Source organism: Typopeltis vanoorti, chromosome 24 (assembly GCF_054136105.1).
Source record: "Typopeltis vanoorti isolate ZY-2024b chromosome 24, IOZ_Tvanoo_1.0, whole genome shotgun sequence".
Taxonomy (NCBI): Eukaryota; Metazoa; Arthropoda; class Arachnida; order Uropygi; family Thelyphonidae; genus Typopeltis; species Typopeltis vanoorti.
Genome location: NC_143572.1, coordinates 57,200,833 through 57,220,593, shown reverse-complemented (window position 1 = coordinate 57,220,593; position 19,761 = coordinate 57,200,833). Strand labels below are relative to the sequence as shown.

Here is a 19,761-nt window from a genome sequence, read left to right as displayed (position 1 = left end):
AAGAAACTCTCTGATTCCTATCTTTGAGTTTCTTATTCGGTTTTAAAACTATGTGAGATTTAATAGCCCCTTAATTTAAGTAACTTTTGCTATACGTTCACTAATGCCTTGTACATAAGGGATAGGAATGTGCGTTATTTCTTCTGTATTTGAAGAGGAGGACAAACTACTCATAGCTCTTTTGATGAAGAAATTCTTATACTTCATTCTTCTAACTTAAATAGATCTGACGGCTTATGTCTATCCCCTTTATGGGAGATAGTACTTTATAAATCAGCTAAACTTTCCTAACTTTTTATTATATACATTTTTTTTTTTTTTGTTAGGAAATTTATTGACCTTTTTAGTTATCTTACACCGCTACTTAGGTGGTGCTTTTTGGAATTATCAGTTATTGTTTAATTTGAGCTTAAAATGTACTGAAGATGCTTGTGACACACAGGCGAAAATTATACTATTAAATAATCTTTGTACGTGAGTTTTCCGTTATTAATTTTGTATGAAAATGAGGATGTGTGTTCAATGTTGCAAAATGTAAGGTTTTAAAATTTGGAAAACAAAGATGGGATGTAGAATTTATGCTTGGTGAGAATATATTGTTGGAGGTAGAGGAAATAAGAGATCTGGGGGTGATAGTGAATAAGGATCTAAAATTTAGGGGACACATTGCCAAAATTGTGAAAACAACACAAAGGCTTTTGGGAATGATTTGGAGGACACTGACGTGTAGAAGTAGGGAGATTCTTGTTCCGTTGTATAAGGCTTTGATTAGGCCACACATGGACTATTGTGCCCAGATTTGGTCACCGGGTTTTCAGAAGGATGAAGGGATGTTGGAAAGGGTCCAAAGGCGACTGACTAAGGTAGTTTCTGACCTCTGGAATGTCGAGTATGAGGAAAGATTGAGAAGATGTAATTTGCAGAGTCTGGTGGACAGGAGGAACAGGGGAGATATGATAGAGACCTACAAGTTGGTAAGGTGTTGTTATAGGATCAATGGTGGAGAAGTTCTACAGAGAATAGTGGGAGATCAGGGGAGAACCTCTGGTTCTCCCCTGATCTCCCACTATTCTCTGAAGGGTGTGAGTAGGGGAGTGAGAGGCAGGTTTTTTTCGTGCAGAGTTGTGAATGATTGGAATGCCTTGCCTTAGAGCGTGGTGTCTGCAAGGAGTTTGAGTGTGTTTAAGACACAGTATGATGAGATGTGTGTGTGTGGACCTCATGGAGTCAAAGACTCCCAGATGAGTCTTTGACTCCATGAGGTCTTGGGGTAATAATAATAATAATAATAATCCTTTTGTTTTACAATTTCCCAAGTCAAGACCATATGGTCACTTCCACCAATTAGAGGTAATGTTGTCTCCTTGGTTATGAATAGTTCTGATCCTATGGCCAGGTTTAACACTCTCCTGTCCCTAATCTTCTCCACCACATGCTGCCTTAAGTAATTATCAACATAATTTTTGCCTTCCTGTCATATGATCTTTCTTCATTCCAGTCTATATTTCCATTGTTAAAGTCCCCCATAATAATCACTCGGTTTGTACTCATTGTACTAATTTGGTGATGCATGTTTTCCAGATCATCTGTGGAACTCCCTGGCCTATAACAACAACCAACTGTATATTTTATGTTACTGGATTTAATCTCACACCAGATTTCTCCAAATGAACAGTCACCCTCCTGCCTGTCTCCTATTCTTTTAGGCTGCAATTCATCTACTATCATCAGCGGTACTCCTCCCCCCTCATCCTATCTTCTCTATCTTTCCTGAAAATACTAAACCGTTCAAATTCAATCCTTGTAATCACATTATCTGATGTTAGCCAAGTCTCAGTAATGTCTATAATTTTTGGTGAGGTTGCACTAACCAATGCCAAAAACTCTTCCCTCTTGTTCCTGATACTTCTGGCATTAGTATATAGAAATTGCAGGATCCTGCACATGCCCCCCCCCCCTGCCACCTTTACTTTCTGAATTGACTATCCTATTCAATATGTTTGCTTGAGAGACCAGATTCCTCACTTGATCATTCTCACGTTCACTCACTTCATGGTTGTCTTCACCCAAACTCACCTCCTTTCACCCTAATTGATTAATTTTTTTTTTTAAATGTTGGGCCTATTCACAAGAGGTTGGTTTATCAATTTATAGTACATTAGTACTGTGTATGGGTAGTAGGGTGGGAAAGGAGAAACTTGTTTACGTTTGATTTAAAAATCTATATATTGTATTCCTTGAGAAATACATCAGGTGAAAGACTGTTCCACAGTACAGCAGTAGCAGGGATGAAGGAGGAGGAAAAGAAACTTATTCTGTGGATTTCAAGGTGTACTGTGAAAGGATGCTGGGCAGCAGTTGTACATCTTTCAATGGGCTTAGTACTGAATGGGAAGAATTATTGATGCTATTTCAGATGAATATTTGCCATGCAAATATTTATACGAGGATGGTCTGAAAGGTTCTCAGCCTAACAATGAAAAAATAAATTTATAATTTCAAAATTATTTTTTATTTTTCAATACATAATATTGAAAAATAAACAACATAATCTCCCTTAAGACTAATACATTTATTCCAGCGATGCTCCAACGCCATTATTCTGTCCCTGTAGTGGTTCTCAGTAAGATCTGCAAAAATCCCTCTACAGCTGCAATCATCTCTTGATTCGAAGAAAAACGCTGACCTACGAGGAAGAGTTTTAGTTTTAGGAAAAGACAGAAGTCAGAGGGAGCCAAATCTGGGGAATAGGGTGGATGTTCCAACAATTCATAGTGCAGATACCTTAATTTTCCCATTACCAAAACATTTCTGTGGGCAGGTGCATTGTCCTGATGAAAGATGATTTTTTTCTTCTGCAAACCAGGTCTTCTCTCATGAATTTTTTCATCTAGTCTGGTTAAAAGATCAGAATAATATTGCCTGGTTTTATTGTCTTACCCTTTTAAAAATAATTAATAAACAAAATGCCTTTAGCATCCCAAAACACCAATGTGATTACTTTTCCTGCTGATGGAACCGACTTTTGTCTTCTTTGGCGATGAACAACCAGCTTCTGTCCACTGTTTTGACTGCTTATTGGATTCTGGCATGTAATGGTGAATCCAAGTCTCATCCATAGTAACAAATTACTGCACAAAATCAATTTTATTCTTGTTAAAATGATCCAAGCACTGTTCAGAGATTTTCATGTGAGTGTGTTTTTGATCAGTCGTGAGCAAGCGTGGCACCCATCTTGCACAAAGCTTTTTCATTTGCAATTCTTCTTCAAAATATATCCTACACATTCTTATGAAATGCCTATAATCTCAGCAATTTCACTCACTTTGACTTGCCAGTCATTCAATACCATATCGTGCACTTGATCAATAATTTCTGGTGTTGTTACACTTTTTAGATGTCCTTCATGTGGATCATCTTCAAGGCTGGTACGGCCATGTTTAACACGTTCACTGCCACGCTCCTCGGGCATAGTTAGTTTTTTCCCGCATGGCAAGTGCTTTCGCATCTTCAAGGTCACTACGAGTAATCTCATAGCTGGCTTATCAGACAGAATTTTGTTTCAATCGCCAACTATGAGCAATCTCGTATCATCCCCACCTATATATTACATGCGCTGACAACTGTATTTATTGCATCTAGTCTCTAAAAACCTTCAATTTCGCCATGACCAGTAAAAGAAAACTTACCGATAAAGAATTAGAAACTTACGCTAATATGAGCGATGCTGAATTTAATGAATTCATCATCGCAAATGGAAGAATAAGAGGGAAGTTCTTTCCATTTCAAATATGCACAAATTTGAAATGGTTGAAGCGAAAAATCAGAATGGTAAAATTCAATTAAAACCAAATATCGCTAGAGACTATAATTTCGGTATGTCAGGCATCGATCTTTCTGATCAAATGCTTTCTTACTATTTCAAAAGATAATTAGAGGGCCAAAGAAATTGGCAATACGCATTTTTGATATATATAAGGGGTGTTCAATAAGTAATAAGACTAATTTTACGGTCACAAAACCACTTATCACAATATTAATTTCTGTGGAATAAAGAAATGTTGCTGTCTGTATTAACAAAAGAGGTTGATAGATGGCATATATGAGCTGATGTGCCAGAGTGTCACGTGACTAAACGCAAGCTTGTTTTGGCGTGCCTACGAGCTGCAACCAGTCGTCGAAATGAAAGCATTCTTGAAACAGCAATATTGCGATTAAATTTTGTGTGCGTTTGCAAAAATCGGCATCGGACACTTTTAACATGATACATGAAGTTTTCCATGATGAAGCAATGTCGAGGGCAAGTATTTTTCGCTAGCATAAAACTTTTAAGGAAGGAAGGCAAAATGTGGAAAATCTTGAACGTGAGGGAAGACCTTCAACGTCCATCACGGAGACAATAATCAACACAGCAGCGATTATCATCAAGGAGGATCGCAGAATTACAGTATGCCAGCTGCATGTTGTCCTGAATATTTCTGTGGAAAGTGTTCACTCAATCATGGCTAAACATTTGGGACTGAAACGCGTTTGCGCCAGATGGATTCCCAAACTCTTGACACAGGAGCAAATGCAGCATCGAGTAAATGTGTGCACAGAATGGAAAGAAAGACTGGAACAAGAAGGTGCCAACTTCTTAAAATGCATCATTACAGCAGATGAAGCTTGGTTGTATCACTATGACCCTACAATGAAACAACAAAGCAGTGAATGGAAGCATCCATCTTCGCCTACCCCCAAGAAAGCAAAAACTGTAAAATCGGCTGGTAAAGTTATGACCATAATGTTTTTTTGACTACAAAGGCACTGTTTACCAACATGCTGTAGAACCCGGGAATGTAAACAGCTCATACTATGCAGATGGTTTACAGACAATGGTACAGCACGTCAAAAGGAAGCGTCCATTGTTGAAGAATGGCTTCTTATTGCATCACGATAATGCAAGGCCACATATTGCAGGTGTAGTTGACGTTTTGCAGAAGAACAACATAGATATCCTACCACACCCTCCATACAGTCCTGATCTCGCACCGTGAGATTTCTGGCTGTTTCCTCAGCTCAAGAAACCACTAAGAAGCTGCCATTTCGAAAGCAACAAAGCATGTGTAAAAGCTGCGGAGGCGGTTTTGAAAGAACTCTCAAAAAACGGACTTTCGCATGTGTTTAAGAAGTGGACGCAACGTTGGGACAAATGCATCGTGTCTCACGGTAGTTACTTCGAAAAAGACCATGTAAATGATGACGATTAAAGGTAATCTGTTTTCTGTATAAATATAGTCTTATAACTTATTGAACAGCCTCCGTACATTCAAAATGCGCATAAATTTTATAATATAATTACCTGAAATGCAATGACTGCATTAAAATTTAGAGATCAATTTATAGAGCTCAATTTATCTCATTTTTTGTTGGAATGGATGAGCTTACAGCATCACAGAATATCAGCCGGATTCAGGATCTTCATTATTTGGAAATTTTATCACCTACAGAAAAAAAGAATCACCTGACAAAGCCATGCCGAGTATGTACATGCAACAAACAACGATGCGAAACACATTATTATTGTCCTGTTTGCCAGGAAAAACCACCATTGTGCATGGGAAAATTGTTTTAAAGTGTATCATTCTTAATTTGAATAAATTGGTTTTTATTTTATTGATTTCATTTTATTATTTTTATTGATTTTATTAGGTTTAATTTGATTTGCAAATTACGGGTTAACTCGTGCTTGGCATAGGAGGTCGGTAATCAACATACGAGTATATTCGTAGTTGGCTTTTGAGGCATGTATATAATATACTATATTTTAGCTGAAATTATTTCCCTTCTACCAAGCTCCCAGACGTGCTCTCCGCTTTATTCACAAGTGAAGGGTTCAAATTAAGGTACTTATACTAAGCTTTAACTCGTGCTTGGTATACGAGGTCGGTAATCGACATACAAGTATATTCGTAGTTGGCTTGTGAGGCTCATATACCAACTATGAGTATACTCGTAGTTGGTATATGAAAACAAAGTTGAAGACAAAGGAGAAGAGTGCCCATAAACGTTTATGAATTTCGAATGAATTTCTTTTGGTGTTAAACCTTCTTTTACAAAGAATTTTATAACCACAAGATGCTCCATTTTATTTTATCCATTTCAAGGGATGCAGACAACATTTTTGCTTCAGACAGCTGAAGCAAAAGTGTTGTCTAAGACAAACAAAATCTAAAATAAAACAAACTACTTGATAGAATGACTTGTAATTTCACATGGATGCTTATGACAGATGTACTAACTTAGAAAAAAAAAATTTGCCAATAGTGTTCCATCTATGGTTGAGTCCGAGAACATTTCAGACCACCCTTGTAGAATACACAAATTGAAGAGACCAAACATCTGTGTGAAAGTGAGGGGAGTGAGCTGGTAACAGATGGATCATTTATCAATCTAACTGCTCTTCTCTCTATTGAGTGAAACGTTTTGAGGGAGCTTTTAGGAGCCCCACCTAAATGTGAGAGCAATATTCAATAGCTGGGCAGATTTATAAGGTTAACAGCTGTTTAGAGGTGAAGTAACATCTTGAGCAAAAGAGAAATCCTAGTTTTTTGGAAGCTGAGGATGCAATGGTCGTGATGTGTTTATGCCAAGAAAGCCCTGATGTCAGGGTAATTTCAAGAAGAAAAATCTCATCTTGTCTGGAAATTTGAGTGTTATCAAAAATAATACTGGGGAGAATGGTTATTTCTTGTGAGAAATAAGACAGAATTGGTTTTACTAGCATTGAAGTTGATGAAGTTATCTGAGCACCATTGGAGGATGGCTTGGAGATCAGAATTGAGGGAGGTGGTAGTTGATATTCTGTAAGTTGAAGTGAGTTTATAGGGTAGGGGTTGTCAAATGAAAGGGAGGAGTGCAATGTGCTGTAATCTGTAAAACTGTGTATTGGTTGGGGGTTAACTGAAGTAGGTCATTGATATACAGAAGGAAGAGGGTTGGTGAGAGAACAGAACCTTGTGGAACCCCAGCATTAGTGGATAGTGAGAGGATAAGGAACCGTCTACCATTACACATAGTCTGCGTCCAGACAGAAAGCTGGCAATCCAACTGCAGAAATCCTGAGACAGTCCAAATGATAGAAGTTTGCTTAGTAAGCCTTGTGCCAGACCCAGTTAAAAGCTTTAGAGATATCAATTGCAACCACTTAAGATTTGCCAAATTTCTCCATGGCATTTGTTCAGAGATGGATGATATGTGAGAGTAGATCACTTATTGATCGGCAGCAACAGAATCCATACTGGTGGTTGCTTAATAGCTGGGTGCCTTCAAGGTAGTGTAGGAGTTGAGAATTGATGGTTTTCTCCATCACTTTAGATAGGGATTGAGGTGAGTGAGATAGGGTGGTAGTTAGATGGCAGTGATCTGTCATTGTTCTCAGGAATGAGTTGAATATAGGTCAATTTCCAGGCTTTGGGATAGATACCAGTGAAGTAAGAAAGTATATACAGGCAGCATAGGATAGAAGTCAGTTATGGTGCACAGACCTTCAGGACAATTGGAGGAATGTCATCAGGACCAGGAGACTTTTTTGTGTCTAAATTAGACCATAGGTTTCTGATCTCTTTCTAGCAAAAAGATATAGAGGGCATTGTATGTTTGGCAGCTGGAATGATTGGGGAGCATTTGCAATTGTCAGTTATGTGTGCACTGGAGGCAAAGTGTGAAGCCAGGAAATTAGCTTTTTCTGTGGGTGATGGATGCAATAAAGCCATTTGGGTATGATACGGGTGGGAATAGTGTTAGGCAAAAGTTATGACCTCTTCCTTTGGAAAGAGACCAAAATGTACAGCTGTCATTGGGGCTGGCTGCAAGTTTCCTGCTTTTTGCCCATTCAAATTCTGTTTTGGAAGCATTGAAGGAGGATGAAGTTCTTGATTTGAACCAGTTGTGGTATGACTGATTTTTCATTTGTACAGCCTTAGCTCATCTTTTGGAGAACCAGGGTTTAGCTAGGGGACGACAGTTCAGAGAAATGTGGGGAATGTTTCCATGCAGTGAGGATTACTTTGGTGATACGTTCAGTGCATATGTTTGGATTGGAAGACCAGAAACAATATAACAGTACCAATTGGAACAGCCTCTGAGACTACTATTCTTCGTTCCCATGGTTGGACTATTGTTTCCGGTAACAGATGTGGGAGTGACTGTGTAAGCGTTCTTGCATAGGGGAGGAGATGAGTACTAGATTGTAGTCAGAATTACCCAGGGGCTCACTACATCATTCACTGTGTATTTGGAAGAGTCATTGGTAAGGAAGATATCTAGGGTATTTGGGAGTGGTTCAGGTTATCTGGTATTCTGGGTGGCACATGAGAAATTTGTGTAAGTGATGGCAAATGTTTCAGCATCTCTACCTCCAGGATCTATACAGCTGGAGGAAGAAAGCCAGTTGGTGTTATGGACATTAAAATCTTCTAGGAGGATGATTTAGCTGTTAGGAGAGTGGGATTGGAGAAAATAAATTTTTAAGGAGAGGAAATTAAAGAGGTCAAAGTGGTTGGTGGCATTGGGAGAGTGACAACAGATGAATTTGACTGAGTGGAGAAGGGCTTTTTCAACCGAAGAAGGTCAAAGTTGGGCGATTCTAGTTAAGAAAGGCGCTCTTTCTGGAAAGGTATGTCAGAGCAGATGTATGTGCAGATGCGACACTTGAGTTGAAAGGAGTTAAACAGTATGTAGTTTGGAAGGTTGAGATGGATAATGCTGGGGGAGGTGAGATTTGAGTTTCTGCTAAAAAGAGTAGGTGGGGCTTGGTGGACTGAAGATGGTAGTAGACCCTATTAAGGTTGGAGTTGAGGCCACACATGTTAGTGAAGTGGATGTGCAAGGGTCTTGCACATTTCCTATGCAGTGTCTGCATACTGATTTCCATGGTGGCTGCTAGTGGTGTCACTTGATTTTTAATTTAACTTGTTTATAGTTGATGATCCAACTGTTGTCTCCATTTTGGCATTTTTTCTTCAAGTTGTCTTTGAAGTTGGTGTCTCTGTTCTCTCTAGGCAAATGTTAAGTCAGGTCAAGTACATATGTGCAATTGGGGGGGGGGGGGCAAATGTCCTTTAACTTATTTATCACCATTATTAACTTGAATGTGTTTATTGGTGTGTCACAGGTCACTTTCACAAGACGTGGAAAGTTCATTCCATCCTTTCTTTTGTTTGTGGGTCCAAAATGATGGCATCTGATGATATTTCTGAGAATTTGCGTTTACTTCAGCATGCTTGGCGAACACCAAAACCATTTTGATGCAGTCCATCAGCATTGTACAAATCCTTCTTTCTGTCAAACAGAGACCACAGATCCACAAATTCTACATCATTCCTTTTGCACAATATAGACTCATTGGCTTAATGCCCTCCTCAGTTCACCTCTATCAATGCATAGTAAGAGACTTACAATCTTCAACTTCTTGCTCTTCAGTTTTGCCTCTTTTAACAACTGCTTTACATCCTCTCTCATAGAATACTTCTTGCCTCTCTTGAATCATTTGTATCAACCAAGACAATTATTTCCTTCAACTTACCTTTTTGCATCCAGATGCTGTGGCTAATATCATGAATTTTTGCACCTGGGGAAACACGATTTTGTTGCACTTTTGTTAAGTACTCTCCTGATCATTGAGTCTGGATACATAATTTTCTCCTTAACTTGTTTTTTGGTCAGTTTTTATTATTCCTTTGGATCACCTGTTTCTTTTTCTTTTCAGTCCTGCTAATCTCCTGCCACCTCCACAATTTTTCAATTTTGCACTTTGGAATATGAAGGATAACATTTAAGCGTTCTGTTTCTTTATTAATGTCCATTTCATTCCCCTCTATTTCTACAGCTGCATGTTCAACATTAATAACATCATTTTCCATCTTACTGTTGGTATTTGTTGTGCACCTAACAGACACTCATTTAAACATTTAATACATACTTTCTCTCTCTCTCTCTCCAGTTTTAATTTCCTTCCACATATTTCTTGACGAATACATTTCATGCACACTGCACTCAATAAAATACTACAAATTCAAATCGCTAGACAATGTGGTCTTTGCCACCATTGTTTGTTGTGTTAGGTGCCATGCCGACAATATCACAATAAAAATATTAGAAGGATACCAAGTACTCTAAAAATATGAAAATGTACACTAATATACTAATTTTCTAAGGAAAATACATAATAAAACAGATAAAAAAAATCACTAATTTTACATGAGTGCTAAATTACATGACCACTCATAATATAAGCTCAAACCAATATTAGGAAAGAACTTGATATAGTGACCATTCATTAGTACATGAGCAGAGCTAACCTCAGGTGGTTAGCTCTGCTCAGAATGAGAGAGAAAAGGTTAGTATAAAAGGTTGTTTTTTTTTTAAGATCTGGAGGAAGACTGAGATCTAGATGAATTGATACAATAAGTGCCTTAGAAGACCAAAATATAAAATCAAATAACACTGGAGTCCTGACAGATAGCAGATTAATTTGGAAAAAAATTGGCAATAGGAAGAGTTAACAATGATGGAAACTTTCATGTAGAACTATTATAATATTTTGTACACTTCTTGAAATGTATATATCAGGTAATGATGAGGATGAAACTTCTCATGATATGGGAAACATTAATTTCTGGACCTCCCATCCAACAGACGAGGCTGCTTACTAGTACTCAATACTGGTAGGCAGCCTAGGACTTTAGGCTTCCAATCCACTTATTTTTTTATTTTATTTGTGTGTGTGAGAGAGAAAGAGAGAGAGAGAGAGAGAGAGAGAGAGTGAGTGAGTGAGTGAGTGTGTGGTTTGCTTGCATTATTACAATTCTTATATTGCATCCAGGTGATATCTCTGGACAGACGAAATACTGGAACAATTAATTCTTTCATTGCTGTTCTTTCATTCCAGTAAATATTAACTTGTAATATAGATGAATAACTATAGAAACTGCAATTGTACTCACACATATTGGCTGAGGCAGTTTCACTGTACGTACTGCTACACCTATGGGCAAAAGAAGGTGGTGGTGTTCGAGCTGGCAGAGTCATAGCTTTAGGTTGCAGTATTCCAGGTTGTTGGCTCCTGCAAATGTGAAGTTGGAACAATACAACTGAATGTATCATAAAAATAATTTAAAATTAAAGTTCACTAAAAAAAAATATTTTGAACAAACTAGGTCAATAAGTGTAAATTTTGAAAAGAATGGCAGATTGCGCATGAGCAGAACATGAATTAATTTTATATTCTGCTAATAAAAATATATCAATAATTTTATTATATTATTAATAATATTAATAAATAATAATGATAATGCAAATATTTTTATTATTTAATATATGTTTTAATATATTATTTTTAATAATATATATTTTTAAATAATGACAATAATACAGAAGAATCCTACAATTATTCTCTTATGGAGGCTTTTTTATATAGTGAAACTTGTGGGGTATCCATAATGCTACAATAAATAACTTCTTTATTATGTCAATATTTCATCTTGCATATCATAAGACATCATCAGTACCACTAACGAACAACAACAGGAACTGAATTCAAAAAACAAAAAAACAGTAGTGAGCATGCTTAAATTAGAATCCCTCTATGTATACAGTCACATGTTTATGAATTAAAAACATATTTTAAAAAATGCAGGCACTAAAGCATTTTAAAAAGTATCATAAACCTTGATAGGAAATACTTAACATTGCTAGAATGATCTAAGAAAAATACAACTTAATTACCTGCTGACAAATGGGTTGTTATCTGGCCAGCCGCTAACTGAAGATGAGCTAAATGTACTAGCAAGAGGTCATAATGTTGCGATTTTGCCCAAATATATTCCATATATAGATTTCATACACAAAAATAGCCAAAGGGATCTATGATGCCCATCCATCAGAATTGAATATTGCACCAGCAGAATTAAAAGCCCAGAATTCACTACTACGTAATAAGAATATAGTTATCACCAAAGCTGACAAAAGTAATACCACTGTAGTCTTAGATGATAAATCATACGATCAAAAAATGAATTTACTGTTTCATGATTGCAACACTTAATTCCAGCTTAATAATGATCCAACCAAAAGTCAGGTCAAAAAACTCAACAAGTTATTGGATGAAACAACATCCATAAGACCTATTGTGTAGGCAGTCCCACATATAAAATATCAAGATTCCTGAAAAGCCAAACGGCTATTTTTTTCTGGCCAGGTTGATATAAGTTAAGGGGATAAAAATCCTTTATTGTTTTTCAGCCAGTAAGCGAAACTAAGATTGAAAACTACGATCTGTAACGTTTCATGCCGACGAACTGTCAGCGTATCCAAGCGTAAGTGACCACTTGGTAGTGCCACACCACGGCAACTCATTGCAAAGGTGGAGCAAGCTCCCTCACTGTTCTTGATATTTTCTCATAATGTAAAACACACAGCTCTTAAGAGATGTAGTACTGTTTTACATTATGAGGAGAGGTCACTACCCAGACCGGTTTCAACCTTTTTTGAGGTCTCATCAGTGAGTAGCTAGACCTAGAATATCAGAGTTTAAGTGAAGAAAACTTACATACTTTTGCTATACGATTGACCGAAAGGTGTGTCACTATATTATATTATTATTATTATTCAGGCCTCCAAGGAGTCAAAAGACTCATCGAGGGAGGTCCTTCCTAAGAACATAAAGTCTGTCAAGACTCACTGAGGGGAGGTCCCCCCCCCGAGAAACACAAAGTCCATCATACCACTCTTTAAACTCACCGACCGTTCTCGCTCCCACCACTCCATCAGGCAATGCATTCCACGGCTCAACCACCCTCCACACAAAGAAATCACTCCTTACCCTCTTGCTCACAGTTTCCCTTCGTAACTTCCAGGGATGGCCTCTTGTCATCACTCCTTCCCGCTGATCAACCAAGCGAAAGAACTCCCCAGTGTCAACCCTGTAACCACCTCTCAACAGTTTAAAAGTCTCAATCATATCACCTCTCCTTCTTCTATCCACCAAACTCTGCAGTCCACATTCTCTCAGCCGATCCTCATAACTATCCTTGTACAGTCCTGAAACCATCTTTGTCATCCGTCTTTGTATCCTTTCCACAGTTAATTTATCCCCTTCAAATCCTGGGGACCAAATCTGAGAACAATAGTCCAAGTGTGGTCTGATCAGAGACTTATACAACGGAATGATAACCTTCTTATCTCTGCAGGTCAGTGTCCTTCTCATAATAGCAGCAATCCTCTGTGTTACCTTCACCACCTTTGCAATATGTCCCCTAAACTTCAGGTTTCTATCAATCATCAATATTATATTATAATATCATATCAATATAATATAATATCAATATTATATTATAACACAGTATAATAACTAAGATGAAAAGCCAAACGGCTATTTTTTTCCGGCGAGGTTGATATAAGTTAAGGGGATAAAAATCCCTTATTGTTTTTCAGCCAGTAAGCGAAACTAAGATCGAAAACTACGATCTATAACATTTCATGCCGACGAACTGTCAGCGTATCCAAGCGTAAATGACCACTTGGTAGTGCCACACCATGGCAACTCATTGCAAAGGTGGAGCAAGCTCCCTCACTGTTCTTGATATTTTCTCATAATGTAAAACACACAGCTCTTAAGAGATGTAGTACTGTTTTACATTATGAGGAGAGGTCACTACCCAGACCGGTTTCAACCTTTTTTGAGGTCTCATCAGTGAGTAGCTAGACCTAGAATATCAGAGTTTGGTGTGACACTACCAAGTGGTCACTTACACTTGGATACGCTGACAGTTCGTCGGCATGAAACGTTACAGATCGTAGTTTTCGATCTTAGTTTCGCTTACTGGCTGAAAAACAATAAGGGATTTTTATCCCCTTAACTTATATCAAGATTCCTGTCTAACCTTCCCCATTCCGTCGCTGGCCATTCAACCTCAATGATGTGGATATGAATTTGTTGCAACAGGAAGATCATAGCATTTCATACACGGATAAAAGACATTAAACTAGCAGATTCAGACATGTTAGTATGCCTTGACATTCTCTCTCTCTCTCTCTCTTGACTAATATCCCTCACAAAGAAACAACAGAATTGTTAACCCAAAAATTTTCACCTGACATAGTGGAATTATTCAAATTTGCAATCACATCAGAACTCTACTCATTTCTACAAAAAATCAACACCTGCATCCTTATATCAAGTTCACACTAGAAAAGAAAACATCAACAGATATTTTTCTTCCTTGATGACACATCCAGCACAAAAAAGACGGATAAATTTCCACTTTTGTTTACCAAAAACCAACTTTTTTCAGGCCATTATATCCATAATACATCAGCTTACTATCTGATGTATTATATATATTGTCTCTTCAATATATATAATACATCAGAAACAACAACAAAAGATATATATTATATCTTTTGTCTCTTTTGTTGTTGTTTCATGGAGAGTGACAAATGAGTGGAATTGCATTGGAGTTTGACCTTCCACAGTGATTCTTTTGACTCTGCAGAGGAGTGAAAATTACTTAACACTATAATACAACTGTTAAGGCATATCAGTGAAATGAATCTAGAAGAGATTATTCAATAGCAGCACCTAGAACTGGAAAAATTCACAGTGTACAAAATTTCATAAAAGTGTGAAAAAGAAAAGCAAGTACACTTTTTGTTTTCCTTACCTGACATACTTTTTACCCATGTACTTGAACTGGTGTAAGCACAACCTAAAAAAAAAAAAAAAAAAAGAGGTTCAAAAAAAGATATAAAATGTAGCCATATTCATGTATAAAAGAATTTTAATTATTAATTAATAAGCTTACTCTAAGATGTGGAAGAAGTCTAAAATATCATTTTCAATACAATGCTGCCACCATCCAATTAACAGTTCTAGAAAAGATAAAATAAAGATTACTACAATTTGAAATTTATTTTACTTTCAGCAGAAATGGAGACACATACAACTTCAATAAACTTAAAAATAATTTAAGATAATTCAACATCTTGTACATAATTCAACATCTCATTCCATCTTCCTTAAGGTATTACACAAAACAGTCCAAATAACATAGCCAGTTAATACACATTCCAGTCTCAACCTACTTTTTTTTTTGCAGAGAGGAAAGAAACCAGAATTTCTGCCAGAAAACTTCCCAGCTGTAACAGACCAGTTAAAACACTATCATTTGAAAAGTCCTTACAAAATGTGGGATTCAAAAAGAGTCCTTCCAATAATGATATGAAATACCTCTTAAAAAATATAAAAATATGAAACACTTCCATAATGCAGCTAAAGACTGCATTACAAAGGTGCTTTATAATTTATAGTTTATAATTTATTATTATTATTATTATTATTCAAGCCTCCATGGAGATAAAAGACTCATCGTGGGAGGTCGGTTTTAGGAAATACAAAGTCTATCATACCACTCCTTGAACCCATTAACCGTCCCCATTCCAACCACTCTCTCAGGCAATGAATTCCAAGGTTCAACCACCCTCCACGCAAAGAAACCACTCCCCACCCTCTTGCACACAGCCTCCTTTCGTAACTTCCATGGATGGCCCCCTTGTCATCGCTCCTTCCTGCCGTTCCACCAAGTGAAAGATTATAATATAATTAGAATACTAAATTATTATTATTATTATTATGACATAACACCTCCAGGGAGTCCAAAGACTCATCATAGGTGCTATGTAATAGGAGATATTATGTAATAATAATAATAATAATAATTTAGTATTCATTAAATGCGTGTGGTGAGAACATGCAGAAAAAAATAAGAAAAGTGATATAAAGATGATTCTAATGAAAGATTTAATTGCAGGAATGTGGATCAGAAGGAGGAGATGGTGTATGAAAACAAATAAAGTGAATTTACAGAAGCTCTGAGGTATAACTATTTTAAGCAATTTGTGATGGAAGCAACAAAAGATTGCTTGATTTGGTGATATACCTCATTCATAGTCACAACCTGTGAGGATATCACCAAATCCAACAGATTGTTGAATTTGGAGATATCTGTATATTTGGTGTCAACTAGCCAATACATGGTATACTGATGCTAGTACCATGTATTGGCTAGTTCGTCACCTAAATTTCAATGCAATGTGGAAACATGGGAGAAGGTCAAGAGATAAATAACAAGGTAATATTAGGACTCTGAAATATTCTTTATGAGCAGAGGTTGAGAGAATGTAAATTGCAGAGTTTGGTGAATAGGACAGGGTAATATGATGGGGATGTTTAAGTTAGTGAGGGAATTTCACTAGATTAATACAGAGGGCATTATAAAAAGAGTAGAAGATGAGAGAAGAAGAACAAGAAATCATCCCTGGAAGTGTATAAAGTTGTGGTAAAGAGGGTAGCGAAGAGTAGATTTTTTTACATGGAGAGACAAGCCTGTGGACTACTCTATGGTGGTTGAGGCAATAAAAATATTAATTACATTAACCAAGCATACAATCTGCACCCTTTTAAAGTGGTCTGGGATGCAGGAATCAGCAGAAAATCTGAAAGAGAAAGTAATCATCACCAAACTCTGCCAAAATCTACTAAACTCTGAAATCCACACTTCTTCTCTCCGTTTTGGCATCATTACAAAGTCCCGATATTGTTTTAGTCACTCACCTCTGGACCCTCTCCAATGTCTTCACATCACATTGAAAACTAGGTGACCAGATCTGAGCACAATAGTCCAAGTGTGGTCTGACCAGTGCCTTATACAGTGGTACAACCACTTCCTTATCCCTACATGTTAGAGTATTTCTTATCATAGCAGCACTACAACGTGCAGCCTTTGCAACCCTAGCAATATGCCCTCTAAACTTCAGTCTACTGTCAGCCATCACTCCCAAATCTCTAATCTCATCTACTTCCTGTAGTATGGCACCATTATATAGTACACAGTCTTATATTTCTGCACTCCAAAATCCAACACTTATTGATATCAAAACTACAACTCCACTCTTTTGTCCAAGTAAAAAGTCTATTCAAATCCTCCTGAAGGGATTCAGCATCAGCAGTGCTACTTATAATTCTTCCCAACTTTGTATCATCAGCAAACAACTGAAGATCCCCAGTGAGCTCATGGAGAAGGAGGTTATCAACAGTCAACTTCTTCAACATTTAGAGAACTGCCAACTAATCAATGACCATCAATATGGATTTTGCCAATCAAGATCAACAGCAGATCTCCTGGCCTATATCACTCAACTCTGGACTCATGCCATGGAAAAGTATGGAGAAGCTTGTGCTGTTGCACTTGATATTTCCAAGGCATTTGTTATGGTCTGGCATAAAGGGCATCTCAGCAAATTGCCTCTTATGTTGTACCTTCCTCCCTTTGCAAAATGACTGCCAGTTTTGTCTTAGGTCATTTAGTGGAAGGTTCTTACTTCAGATTTTCCTGTTAATTCAGGTGTTCCTCAGGAAATTAACAGGAAACTGTTATTATTATTATTATTATTATTATTATTATTTCTCAAGACCTCATGGAGTCAAAGACTCATCTGGGAGGTCCTTTTATCACACACACATCTCATCATACCGTGTCTTAAACACACTCAAACTCCTTGCAGACACCACACTCTCAGGCAAGGCATTCCAATCATTAACAACTCTGCATGAAAAAAACCTGCCTCTCACTCCCCTACTCACAACCTCTATACAGTTTCCAGGGATGACCTCTGGTTCTCCCCTGATCTCCCACTATTCTCTGTAGAACTTCTCCACCATTGATCCTATAACAACCCCTTACCAACTTGTAGGTCTCTATCATATCTCCCCTGTTCCTCCTGTCCACCAGACTCTGCAAATTACATCTTCTCAATCTTTCCTCATACTTGACATTCAGAGGTCAGAAACTACCTTAGTCAGTCACCTTTGGACCTTTTCCAACATCCCTTCATCCTTCTGAAAACCTAGTGACCAAATCTGGGCACAATAGTCCATGTGTGGCCTAATCAAAGCCTTATACAATGGAACAAGAATCTCCCTACTTCTACATGTCAGTGTCCTCTGCATCATTCCCAGAAGTCTTTGTGTTGTCTTCACAATTTTGGCGATGTGTCCCCTAAATTTTAGATCCTTATCCACAAATCCTATTCACTTACTACTGACTCAAATCCTTCACAGTTTTGATGATGATGTTAGTCTCCAAAAGCTTTTGATAGACTACCATACAATAAAGTGTAAAATAAACTGAAATGGATGGGATTGGATAAAAGACCAGTGAGTTGGATCAGTGATGGCTGTCAGATATGTATCAGAAAGTTATATATGGGGGTGCAGTATCACAAAAGAGAAAGGTCACTAGTGGTGTACTGCAGCGATCAGTTTTGGGACTGTTGTTGTTCAATTTGTATGTAAATGATATTGGGATGGTTTAACTAGTGATATGCAGCTGTTTGCAGATTATGCAAAATTGAGGAGAGCAATGCAGAGTCAAGCAGATGTTATGGCCTTACAGGAAGACTTGAATACATTGTATGAATGGGAAGGTAAGTGAAACTATCAGTTCAAATGTAGCAAAGTGTAAGGTTTCGCAATTTGGTAAGCAACAAAATTAACAGAAATTAACAAATGATCATCGGTGCATAGCACAATACAAAGTGAAGCTAGAACAAAGAACATTAATCCTATTTACAGAGATGGCCCATGAATTTATGGCTAAAATATTTGCAACAATAAAAATTATTATTCTTTATTCTTGTGAAATATGTGTGTCTAATATTTATGATATTTGGTATCCCATACTCATAGGATATTTGGTATCCTATGAGTATGAACAGTGAATAATAATACTAATTGCTAACATACACAGCTTATATAACTAAAATTTAATACTAACAACAGTTACAATCTTTGTGAAATATAAACTGGGGATATGCAAAGTTTTTTTTTTTTTTTTTTGATGATTGGGCAATATAAAGGATATTTTTGATCAAATGATCAATGGCCAGTTGTCAAAAAATTCTAATGAATTAAGAACAGAAACAACTAAACTTGCAAAATTAATTGTAATAAAAAATCTGCAGATCAAATCATGCACCAAATCTCAATGCTCTTTGAATTATAGCTATAATATAGAAACATTAAGTAGTGTTTTGTAGAATTACTTCCCCTGTTGCTCTGCCAATAATCCAAATGGCACTGAGATTACCAAGAACAGTTTGTAATTTGGAGACTACAATGTAAACTGAAAATAAAATTTACCTTCATTGACATATTTCACTATATACAAAAAACAAACTAGAAGATCTTTAATTTCTGTAGCATCTAATTTATCATAACGAAGAAGACCACCAGGACCTCCAAATGGTAAGGACTGAGATCTGCAATAATATATTAAGAAAAATGTTAAACTAACAAAAACTAAACTTTAAAGTTGAACTAACTAAACTAAGAATTAAATAAGCGTTCAATGAACTCTACAAAATATCATCAGGACTATAAACATAAATAGACAAAAACAAAGTATAATTAATCTAGAAAAAAAAATTAAAGGATTTATAGTTAAAAAAAAAAAAAGGCTAAGGGCTTGTAGTTCCATCATTAATGGTGATGCCTTACAGGCATCTCTGTGGTGGCCAAAGACTAAATGACTGGAGATTCACACAATACCTGTCACACAAATCCTCGAACTTTCACCGACAAATCATACATGGCAGGATCTGGCAATCCATTCCAAGATCTTTGTTTGCAACCTTTGCTTACACTTATTCTTGGTTAATCCTTTA

The 19,761-nt window shown here is 36.9% G+C and overlaps 1 protein-coding gene across 1 annotated transcript in view; it reads right to left on the bottom strand.

Moving 5' to 3' along the window:
- Positions 1 to 19,761, bottom strand: part of Ziz (dedicator of cytokinesis protein Ziz) — an 826,359-nt gene that overhangs the window by 201,081 nt on the left and 605,517 nt on the right. The window contains exons 33-36 of the mRNA XM_090414187.1: positions 19,238 to 19,356; positions 14,844 to 14,910; positions 14,703 to 14,747; positions 10,986 to 11,104 (exon numbers count right to left, since the gene is read on the bottom strand). Coding sequence (XP_090270313.1) covers positions 10,986 to 11,104; positions 14,703 to 14,747; positions 14,844 to 14,910; positions 19,238 to 19,356 — 350 coding nt within the window. The remainder of the gene's footprint in view (positions 1 to 10,985; positions 11,105 to 14,702; positions 14,748 to 14,843; positions 14,911 to 19,237; positions 19,357 to 19,761) is intronic.